The sequence below is a fragment of the Macrobrachium rosenbergii genome, chromosome 11, assembly GCF_040412425.1.
Source record: "Macrobrachium rosenbergii isolate ZJJX-2024 chromosome 11, ASM4041242v1, whole genome shotgun sequence".
NCBI classification, from domain to species: Eukaryota; Metazoa; Arthropoda; class Malacostraca; order Decapoda; family Palaemonidae; genus Macrobrachium; species Macrobrachium rosenbergii.
In genome coordinates, this window is record NC_089751.1 from 31795361 (window position 1) to 31807860 (window position 12500).

Sequence of the window (12500 nt, forward strand, 5' to 3'; positions counted from 1 at the left end):
AGTTGGATAACTACAGTGGTAAAGGATTACCCACGACAACACCAGATAATTGTTGGCAAAATTCCTTACTGAAGGCGAAGTTCCATTACTACAAGACTGCGTTAATACCAGTTATATTTTCTCTTCAGTGGGAATCTGTGTGTATTTTTTTATCGATAATAAAAGATAAGAGTCATCATCTGGGACATTCGTACAAAGCTTAATCACTTATTACAGACGATGTCCGTTTAACATAATGTCAAAGGAAGTTAGCTACTTCGATAATTTGAGGATTGTGTGTTGGCTCATTACTTGTGCATTTTTTCTTAATTTCTCCTTCTTCTCATTGTACGCATAGAAGTCTCTCTGTTTGTGCTTAATCGAGTTTTTTTTTTTTTTCAAGTTGACTGTGATGTTTGTAGGCAAGAGCCTTGGTGTATTCGTTGTATTAAAGACGATTGTCGCTCACGTACGCGGTCTGTTTTGTGATATTTTATGAATTTTTCAACCTTTCTAGGCATCCATTTTGATATATCTTTCTATATAATATATAATATATATATATATATATATATATATATATATATATATATATATATATATATATATATATATATGTTAAAAATGTCTTGAATAAAAATATCTTTTCTTTTTGCATTTCCATCGTTACTAGTAAATATGCGAATGACACGTGTAATGATTAAAATCCACGACATGCAGTGTTCCTTGTTGGAAATAAAATCTGTACAGAAACTCGAGAACTGTCTTGCTAAGCAGAGTCTGAGCCCCTTGTTTATGTTTTGACTGTTTAAACAATATTTTTTTTCACTTCTCAGTTGATGATATTATTATTCACCGTTTTTCATCGACTTTCACGAAACTTGGTAAGAAGGTACCCTATACTCTCCCGATAGTTTTACTCAAATGATTCCGATAGTTTTACTCAAATGATTCCGATAGTTTTACTCAAATGATTCCGATAGTTTTACTCAAATGATTCCTATAGTTTTACTCAAATGATTCAAATTCAAGAGACAACAAACATTGCCAAGAATATCCAAAATGGGATAAAGATATTTCGTCATACATAATAGTTTTATACAAAATTTTAATTATTATTTCATGTGCAGAACAATTTCCAATAATATCGCACCCTTAAAACTTTGTGACATCTTGCAAAATACCTTAATGTGTAAAATACCACCCAGTTTTCTGAAACATTAAAAAAAAATTGAAGTGACGCTGCTGGTGCTATTCCACGAAGTTCGTGTCGGCTGGTAACTGAAAAGAATAGCAGATATTGATCTAAAAATTTTGTAAAATTGTAAAATATTAAAAAAAAGGTAATAAAGTCTACGGTGTTCCGCTGATGATTTCATAAGGTCACATGAATATCGAAACGAAAGTAAAATTACTTGGCCGAGTGATTATAACTGAGTGTTATGCTATACTTGTTTTCCATCCTTAACACACACACACACACATGTATCAGTACATGTATTTTGTCACATTCTTTCAGGACTACTACCCACACGTGATTACCAACGATGGTGTCCACTTTTTGGAGACGAGCAAGCGCATGGATCCTTCACCCCCTGTGATGATGGTGCTAAGTTACCCAGCTCCCCACGGTCCAGAGGACTCGGCTCCTGAGCATGCGCACCGCTTCTTCAACGCCACTGACCACCAGTGAGTTAGAATATTCAACTTTTTTTGTATAAGATCATTTCCTTTTCAGTTTTTGAGCTTATGATTTCAGCAATCGAGCATTTTTGTCGAGGGTGTGTATGGAAGCGAATTCTATCCATCTTTTGAGATTTCTTGCTAATACTTTAATTGCTGTGCTTGCAGTCAAACATTGTAATTAGATGTTTATGGAAGCAAATGGCAACTCCCTATCTCCATTTTATTTTAGTTGATTATTTTTATAGATTTAAGGCAAAGATGTATTGTACATGCACCAGTAGACTGAATGAGTGGTAGTGTGTGAGAAAAAAATTCTCTGAGAACAAATAAACAAGTTTAGCAAATAATAATGTATTTCCGGTATGTATGATCATATTTTTCTAATGCCAGTTTATAGAACTAAATCAATCAAATATTTTGTCGTATGAGATTTGTGCATAAGAAATTCAGATGATAGGAGTAGTTCATAGATTTGGTCCAAATTTGGTCATAGATTTACAGTATACAAAAATGTGTCCATCTTTTAATTGTTCTGACCTGCTTTTAGATGTGTGTTAATCTTATCGGAAAGCTCTACTCCATTTTACTCTCACACTTATACTTTTGAAGAATTTCTTTTCTTATAATTTTGCATCCAGTTCTTATCTCAAGCGAGAGCATATTATACAGAATGTTTGTCGTAAACATACAGACAACATATTTTCGTACACAACCTCTCAAAAGTTTCTGATTGAAGACATAATTGAAGAAAGAATTGTTTTGTCTGTAAAGCAGTGTAAAAGTCCAAACGGAAGAGAAGACTTCTAAGTATCAAAAAAAAAATCCATCAGAACCCCTGTAACATTATCCTCTGCTTCTCCGGCGTGAGTGCATATGGCGTATCATCATGTGAAAATATTGACATTGAAGTATGACGATGTTTGGACTGTCAGACCTGCATTTGAATCCCCAGCAGCGAAAGGGCTTTTATGACGATCATTGCCCACCGTCAACATCAGTGATTATGAGAGCGAACCGTTTGGAACCAGTAGGATTTAGAGGAGGTTTTGACCTGCCTCTTTTTAGGAGATGTAATTGCCTGATATAATTTGCCTTAAGTAGGATGTTCGCTGGATGAACATGCTTTTTTTGTCGTGTGGAGGAAGGTTCGCCGAATGTCTAAGATGTGTGCTGGTATAACGATGTTATTCTTTATTTCATTTCTGGCATTTTTTTGTTTGTGTATTTGTTCGATTGTTGTTTAAGTTAACGAAGTAGAGGGAGATTAATTTTTTTAACCGTTTCAGTGGGTGTATATTCTTCTTAGAGTGGTTTCTATAGAATGGTCAAATGGAACTTGATAAAACTTGGCAGATATATTCAATAGCCAACGTACTCTACATGATTAACATATGGCCAAAATTAACATAAGTTCGCGCATTATTAGCATGAAACCATTATCCCTAGATCCTTTAATACCATGATTATTTTGCGGGTAATGAATAGTAAGTATAATTCCTTCTCTTAACGTTATAAATAAATTCGACAAAAAGCTTCGAGATGGCAACACTGTCACAAAGCGTTACATGTCACTGTGGCTCCCCTCCCCCCACCTCTCCCTTCAGCAAAAAATGCATTTACAAACTACCGAATGGATTGCTTTTAATTTTAATATACCTGGACTCTAATTGGTATCATTATTATTGTTGTGGTTAAACTTATTATTATTTCGACTAAAAATTAACACTGACATTTGCTATTATACCATTGCTCTTCTGTTCCATAGTTCAACTTTTACATCCTCCCTTCCCTTGTTTCTTCTCCATATGTTATCTACATATTAGGGAATTAAATACTCTTCATTTGCTTTTCCTCTATGCCCTTATGTTCCTTCCATGATTTTACAGTTAAATTAATTAATTTTTAAAGTGTGTCCTCCATTTGGCGATTTTACGTGCAATGGCTAATAGTATACGGGTAATACCGATTGCCCTTTTATCGTAAACTGTCTCCCTCAGATTAGAGTGTTGCTTCGAAGTAAATTTTCCTTCTTTACCGCAATGAATAGGCCCATATATATTGTAATATTGGGGAAATTGCTTATCCCAAACATTAAGGTTGCCCGGGGTTCTGTGAGAAGCTCCTGAGGAGGACCCCCCCCCCTCACAAACATGAGTCCTTGGGTTTCCCAGCTAACCCCGGAAAGAGAACCATTTAGTAAAACAGTGTCTCCCGGGCTTCCTTAGAAACACCAGAAAAGGGTTGCTAAACTGGGAACCTTAAGCACCCTCCAGAATCCCGGAGGAGTGCCTTTTGATTTTGATTTACTTAGTAGTAAAAAAAAAAAAGACACAACTCGGCTCTTACTTCCTGAGATTCCTTGGAGACACTCGAGCCATCATCATGACCTCAGAAACTGTGGCTTGAATTAGAGAAAGCTGTAACTCTCCAGGGTCTAAGAATCCAGAATGGTCACAGGACTTATTGTTGAATGGATCCGGTATCTTTGAGGAGTCACAGAAAGCGTGAATTGGGTCTTGTTCCTTTTTTCAAAATTAAAATAATTAAAAAATAATATTAGAAGCAATTCTCTGGGAATTCCTTAGGGAGCTTCCCAGGGTAGCCCGGAGGCATTTTCCCGAGATGAAACCGAGTACGGGACCTTTCCCTGAAAAAAGCGGAACGCCATATCTTAAAAACTAACCACAGATTTTTCTTGAAAATAATCTCATTATGTTTCCCACGCCCAAATTGCTTAACTATCAAACCGGGCCTGATGCAATTCTGGCATACATCTCAGGAATTTGCAGCCCGGAGGCCACTGTTCTATAGAATGGTTCAATTCCTGGGCTTAGCTTGAGGATCCAAGGGACCACCCCTGGGATTCCTGTAGGAGCTAGGAGCGAATCTCGTGGTTTGGGAAAACGATGACATACTTTTATATCTTTGGGCTTCGAAAAGGGTAATAAGCTGGTCTCAAGTTCAAGCAAATTAAAAATAGAGTCAGCAGTCTTATTCTTGTTTGATGTGTCTAGTGCATTTTTTCCTCTGGCAAAAATTTGAAAAAAAAATTTGCATTTTAATCTCATAGTTCTCACTTCACAGCGTGTTGAATGGCCTACCATCCAATGGCCATGTATCTTTTGGACACACACACACACACACACACACACACACACACACACATATATACATATATATATATATATATATATATATATATATATATATATATATATATATAATACATACATACATACATACATCTCCATGTCCTTTTCACCGTGGCTTCGCCCACCGCAGGTGCTTAATTTAGTATGCAGGTCAACAGGGGCATGGCAGAATTAATAAAACGTACCTAAAGGCCTCTATCTCATGACAACTTGTCGATAAGTTCCATGAGCTATATATATATATATATATATATATATATATATATATATATATATATATATTGTATGTATGTTTTATATTGTATGTATGTTTTATATATGTATAGATATAAATATGTATACGATTTATATATTTATATATACATAAATACATAAACATATTGTCGTTTCTATTTTTTTTTTTTTTTGCTCCCTCATTCAACCATCTCATGTCACAATCTAATTGTTGATCTTTGATATTCCCTCTATATTGGCGCGTAATGTAAATGAAGCTGCTCTTATTATTAAGAGGTTAAAGAGGGCTGCATTTAGATCGTGCATGCAAATGTATATTAATCCACATTAACTAGTTCGAAGTTCCTGTTTTGTTTGTAATGGGAGAATGTTTATTGTGTTAATGGAAAGGATTACGAGTTGATTACACTGTTATTAATTTTCAAAGCTTTTTTCGCAGATTAAAGGTAAAAGCGACATCAGCTGTTTGCTTGTGAAGATGTAGAAAGGTATAAGAGTATTCTTGAATATTATGTAATAATAATGCGTAGAAGGAGTAGCATGTCAACACCTAAAGACAAACAACAGCTCTATTCCGTGTTTATTATTCTCTTAGGTTGCCATAATATTTATTTAATTCTCCTTTATCCAGCGGCATAAATGGTAATAATTTTAAAACCATGTATTACAGGTAAAACAAGATATATAAAAGAAATTTGATGTTGAAAAACAAGGTATATAAAAGAAATCCGATGTTGAATCTGCAAAGTAAATGGATCGAGTCGTTTGTTTGCATGTTTTGAAGTTCAAACCAGTGTCTGCACAAACATTCTGTGTATATATAGAATCTACTGGTCATTTTTCACCAGACACGTAGTAATTGTACTAACCACAAAGTCCTCTAAACGTCTCAATATCTTCACACATTTTGGATACTCTTCTCACAAAAAATCTTGAGATCCAGTTGCAAGATATATGATGAAATTCCGACGTCCGTAGCAGTATTCGAACCCGCATCCGGAGTACCATAACGAGGTCATGATCCCCACCTGACCACCGGTGGATACACAGCGCACATACAAATATACTGTATCCTGTCAATGACTGACTAACGGCGTCTGTCATAATGCGTAGTTTCGATAGCTGTACAGTGACGTAATATTTAGTTGATCAGCTACTCTAAGTATTTACTTAGGGAACTAGTACGCTGCTCAATCTTTACTTGAAACTCTAGCAAGTTGGCTGCTTTTAAATAGCCAGTACATTTCAGATATGTAACAAATCAAGTATTTTTAGAGTTTGGGAAAGAAGTTTACCTTTATCAAAATACAAAGGATATATATATATATATATATATATATATATATATATATATATATATATATATATATATATATATATATATATATATATATATATATATATATATATATTTGTGTGTGTGTGTGTGTTATATGTATACATATATAGTGTGAACTTGAAAATGTAGAATAAACTACGAAAGTACTCGTTCAAAGTCCCGGTTTTCACTCCGACGTAGACTTAGTGATATATATAGATAAATAGATAATTAGTTAGGTAGATGTGTTTGTGTGTGTACCCTTTAATTTATTGGGTTTAAGATTTGGTTGTCTGTTTATCAATCTGCTTAGCTATCCATTTATCTATCTATCTCTTCGGTAGCCCCATTCGCTCAGTATTCGTTCTATCTCCCTTTAATTAATGAATTTTAATGACAGCTTTAGCCGACATCAGAGTGTTTGGATCAGTAAATAAATGAAGGTAGGGGCGAATCATTATATGTGAATAGTTCTGTGATTTTTGTCTCATTCGGAAAACCCGCTTTGGGCTTTCGTGTCCATTCATAAATAGAGCAGAGGCCAACGTTCTCCCTTCGGATGTGGCTGAGGCTGTAAAAGTCTGTGTGTTATTATAGCGTTTGCAAGTGTGTTTATGTGGGCGTGAGTGTTTAGGGTTGTTGCGGTTGCATATAACAAATTATTAACTATGTGTTATTATTTTTTTGTATTTTTGAATTAAAGCAAAGTTATCTGCTTGTATGGTTTACTCATGAACGTGCGTTTTGTAAGGGGGCAACGTGTGTACATTTACGCGTACACACGCATATATATACATCATATATATATGTATGAATGTATGTATATATGTATATATATATATATATATAGTATATACATATATAATGTGTATGTATATATATACATATTATATACATATATATAATATATATATATACATATGTGTGTGTGTAAAAAGAAAAGACTAGGTTTCTTATCAGAGAGGAAACGAAACAAAAGTATCGAAACGTTGAATAAAAGTACAAGTTTAAGTCCAAATAAAATCCCAGTTCAAAACATCTCCAGTAAATACAGAGAAACGACAGACTTCAAGAGGACACAGCTGCTGCAATCACCCCGAGTTTGTGTTGCAACTCTGGCAACCCGGAGACCATAGAATGTACCAGAATTCTCTATATTTTATAGAGTGGGAACAGAGAGAATCTTTAAAACAGGTAGTCTTAATTGGTAGTGACGGTACTCAGTTTGTACCAAGCATTGAATTTATACATGGACTTCCAGTTCTGTGTCCCCTTCAAGGTCATTATTTAGAAAATCACATCAAAATCAGTTTGTCTTATCCAGTATATATATATATATATATATATATATATATATATATATATATATATATATATATATATATATATATATATATATATATATATATATATATATATATATATATATATATGTATGTATGTATATATATGTATATTTCTTATGTCAACAAAAATTATCTTATGACTAATATTGGACATACATCAAACTAGTATATAGTAAGCTAGAGTATAGCGCCAAGATGAACTGTATTTATAAAATACACCTACCTTACATGTAATACTGCCTTTATTGTTTAGAGAATTCAGTATTAAGGGTATATTTGTGACTCCATGTTTGTGAGTATATGTATATATATATATATATATATATATATATATATATATATATATATATATATATATATATAATAAGATAGATAGATAGATAGATAGATAGATAGATATTCGCACGTATGTGTAAGTGTGCGTAGCCTATCACTGAACTCAACAAGCCATCCCATTCAGGGATTAGTAGGATCTTTCCCAGCGAACTGCACTGTTGTTGAAATCTTGAATCCCGATGGATTATTGAACAGAAGCTTTCGCTCTGGGCGTTCCACTGAAGTAGTTCAAGAGGTAAAGTGAATTTCGCTTGCCATCAAAGGACTTACTGTAACTGGTGCTTTCGCGCCAGTCACTTTGGCGCACTGTTTTCTTGTGTGCGCTTGTTCATTTAGCTCGTTATTTCGCTTGTGTGAGAGCGCGTTTGCACAATGGAAGAATTGCTTGTTGTTAGTAATTAAGTCTGCTGAAGGGATTTGTGTTTTTTTTTCTCGCATGTTTGTCCGTTTATTTGTCTGTTAGCAAGATTTTTTTTTAGACAGTTTAAATAATAGCAGTCCTTAGTATTGAAAATTTTTTATTAGATTGATGGGGAGATAAAGAGACAACTTTCAAGGTTAAGAAATTTCCTTTGTGGGGGAGGAGGGTGACGCTGATTAGCCTTGCTGGATATTTGCGTCTGTGGATGATCTTTTACTTTGGTGTTGAGAGAGTTTCGTGAATTGGGTTCTTTCTTTAAGTGCTCATTGGTAAACAGAAAATAATTTTGTGAACTGATATAAGTAAACAGAGTGCCTATGAATGAAATGATTATTTCCATTATTTATATATATATATATATATATATATATATATATATATATATATATATATATATATATATATATATATATATATATATATATATATATATATATGTATGTGTGTGTGTGTGTGTGTGTCTGTCTTTATACGATGATGAATACGTCCATTTGTATTTCAGTCTGGAAAATTATTGTAATGCAGGATATATATAATAAATAAATATATATATATATATATATATATATATATATATATATATATATATATATATATATATATATATATATATATATATATCTCCTTCGATACAGTAATTTTCCAGACTGAAATACAAATGGACGTATCCATCATCGGTTTAAAGACAGCCCCTCAAGGTAAATACCAGTAGAAATAATCCACGAACGATCCTGGAAGCAGGTTTATATATTAACAGCATCGCTTCACGGCGTCTGTGATATGCCAGACGACCCATAAGCCGGGCTAAAAGAGACATTTCCGAGCGACGCTCTTACGGTAACGGCCACGAACCAGACAAAATAAAGCCGTAGCCTGCGATTGCGTCTCTGCCTCCCAATAAAATAGGCCTTATTTGAGATTTTACGAGACGCAAGCCTTTCGTCCCGTGATAGAGGGCGCCGGATTTCTTATCGGCCCTTTGCATCGCCTCTCGCTTACTAAAAGCTTAAGGGATCGGCCGTTTCCTTTGGGATGGGAATCCCGGATTTGTTATGTGTATGTGTACATGTATCCTGTGATTGTATGTCAAGTATGTGTGATATTTGAACTAAGTGGGTCTGACGAAAAGCGGTCGTTTTTGTCTTAGAACAACTGGAATATAATGGGAATTACGCTTAGGAACTTAGTTGTACACTAGATGATGGATGACAGATTGATAGATAGATAGATAGATAGTTTTTAAAAAAATAGCACTCACAAATTAATGCCTTCTCTTACAGGTTGCCCGTCAATGAAAAATACTGCATATATATATATGTGTGTGTGTGTGTGTGTGTGTATGTGTGTGTGTGTGTGTCTGTGCATGGGGGATATATGCCTCGCGTTCGTTAGTGTTCCTTCACAACAGACTCTTTTAGTTGGTGTTCGATGTGTTAGATTTCGACAATCCTTCTCTAGTGGCTTACGATACCGGAAGCTGGCGTTTGGTTTTAGGAAACTGGGTAACAACGATATTTCTTTTGGGAAATTTTTTTCTGTAGAAAAACAGTTCATTTGAAAGTAATTTGCGGACATATTTGATAAATGATTTCACCATTATTGTTCTTAATTAGATCTAATTGTTTTCAAATTATCTTTTCGTCTTCAACATTCATGTTAATTTGTTCATAATAATATCTTAATTATCTAAAAGCGGTATTATTTGCCAGTGTACTGTAAGACGTTAAGGTGATATTTTAGTGCTACCTACAATGCAAGAATTTCATCAATCATCATATAGTGCCCAAGTAAATAAGGTCCTTTAATCTTCCTTTTAAAGTTTTTTTTTAATATTTTTAGGTGAATTTCTTTAGCTGTAGTCATGTCGTATGTCTCACTGCGACATGACTACTGTTGAAATCCTGATATCTGTTTGGCTGTTGTAAACATCATATCACCTTGCTTGCAACATGCAAACCGTTCTGTCCAACAGACTGGGAGAATTGATACGAGTTCTGTTGCCTCTTACAACAGCAACTTCCGCTCACGCGATCAAGGTTTTGCAAGAATAGTCTCTTGGTATATTGGCCTCGTTCTCTCCTTGCTTCTCGGCTCTCTAAACCTAGTAAGATGATAACATTAGAACTGTGTGTAAGTAGATATACAGTTTGCACGAGAGAAAGAGAAGGGCTTTTCAACTCTGCATGAGTTCATTGGTTCATGAAATAAAACGAATATGAAGAGACGTATTCATTTTTTGTATGAGGTAAATTGAACCGAAATTGTTGTTTAATTCGAAATTCACAAGCACAAGTTTTGAATGGCTCCAGAAACGCAAAGTTACTCAGAATGAGATGAACTTCAGCATTTTAGATATCTTAGAGAAACAGGCACATAGCCAAAGAGGAGCTTCCATTCAGGGTTCATACTAATCATAAGTATCACGTTAATGGGACTCGAATCTAATGGGGTGTCATCATCGATGTGGCGCCCATCTGTCTTGTCTTGCACGAAGCGAGAGTGTAGTTGTGTCATGTAGTGTCTTCTCATGCAGATCTGTAAACGATTGCCTTATCTTTTTTTGCTTAGATTGGCTAGTTTGAGTCTCTCTCTCTCTCTCTCTCTCTCTCTCTCTCTCTCTCTCTCTCTCTCTCTCTCTCTCTCTTTGTTGTATTATGGATTCGTATCTTAAAACCGCTCTAATTCATGTTTCGCCCATGATGGTTTTTTATTTGAATTTGCTACACTTGAGGATAATTTTTGGGGATTTACTTGTACATATTTGCTATCTCCTTCTCTTGTATTTTTCCTTACCCGCATATGGGCTTATTAATTACTCCTGTTCCTTATGAATTATTTTTTAATAATGATTTCACAGTAAAAAGATAAATTTGACACATCCAAGGTATCACTTGGATAAGAAAATATAGCAATAACTAATATAATTTTGAGCTGTACTTTTATTCTGCTAATAAAATTTGACGTCAGTTGAGAAAGATATCTTGGGCCTCATTGTAACCCATCACATATCGCACCTAGGTGCGAAGTAACAGTTGTTTGCGTCTATGTTCTTTGAAGTATTTCAAACTGATAGCAAAGAAAATTGCATTTACTCTCACAGAGACCATTTTTGGTGCGAGTGTTTTCGTTCTGTCATCTTTTATACCTAAAAACAGTTCCGAATACGACCTAATACTGTAGGACCGACATAAAACAAATCAGCAGACTGAAAAGTCGTCGGGAAAACTTTGCACGGATTGCCCTAAAGTAAAAAAGCTAGTGGAAATTTTATTTATTATTGAAGTTATGTCCTTTATATGGCCCTCCTGACGTCACGCATTTTCTCAGCCGCTTTATTATGTTAAATGGGGAATTTGTTCAACATACTGAGGTAGAAGCATTACCTCTACTTTTTCGTCTAATGTTAAAGCAATTTTTAACCTGTAAGAATACAAAACAAAAGATGATTACAAAATCATTCGTTACACATTCTAACGCTCTGTGGTGTTTACTTCTCATAGACTAAACCATGATTATAGACTAAGCAGTTTTTCTTTCATTTTAGTTTTCTGAAAAGAAAACTATTGTGCCGGCTTTGTCTGTCATTCCACACTTTTTTCTGTCCGCACTTTTTCTGTCCGCCCTCAGATCTTAAAAACTACTGAGGCTAGGGGGCTGCAACTTGATATGTTGATCATCCACCTTCCACTCATCAAACATACCAAATTGCAGCCCTGTAGCCTCGGTAGCTTTTATTTTATTTAAGGTTAAAGTTACCTATAATCATGCGTCTGGCAACGATATACTGTAGGCCTTGCCACAACGGGGCCGTGGTTAGTTTCATGGGACGCGGCTCATGCAACGTTATGCCGGGACCACCGAAAGATAGATCTGTTTTCGGTGGCCTTGATTATACGATGTACAGAAAACTCGATTGCTCCGAAGAAACTTTGGCGCATTTTTACCTTGCTTAGGTTATAATCCGGATCGTTGATAAATTCAAATGGATTTAAGTATGACCGAATTCCTGGCTTTTCGAAAATCTTGAA

General features: G+C 34.8%; 1 protein-coding gene across 9 annotated transcripts in view; it reads left to right on the top strand.

The window, feature by feature from the left end:
* The window catches only part of Sulf1 (Extracellular sulfatase Sulf1), a 468168-nt gene that overhangs the window by 387732 nt on the left and 67936 nt on the right, over window positions 1-12500 (top strand). For all 9 annotated transcript variants that reach the window (XM_067111459.1, XM_067111465.1, XM_067111463.1 and 6 more), the window contains one exon: window positions 1499-1668. In XM_067111459.1, coding sequence (XP_066967560.1) covers window positions 1499-1668 — 170 coding nt within the window. The remainder of the gene's footprint in view (window positions 1-1498; window positions 1669-12500) is intronic.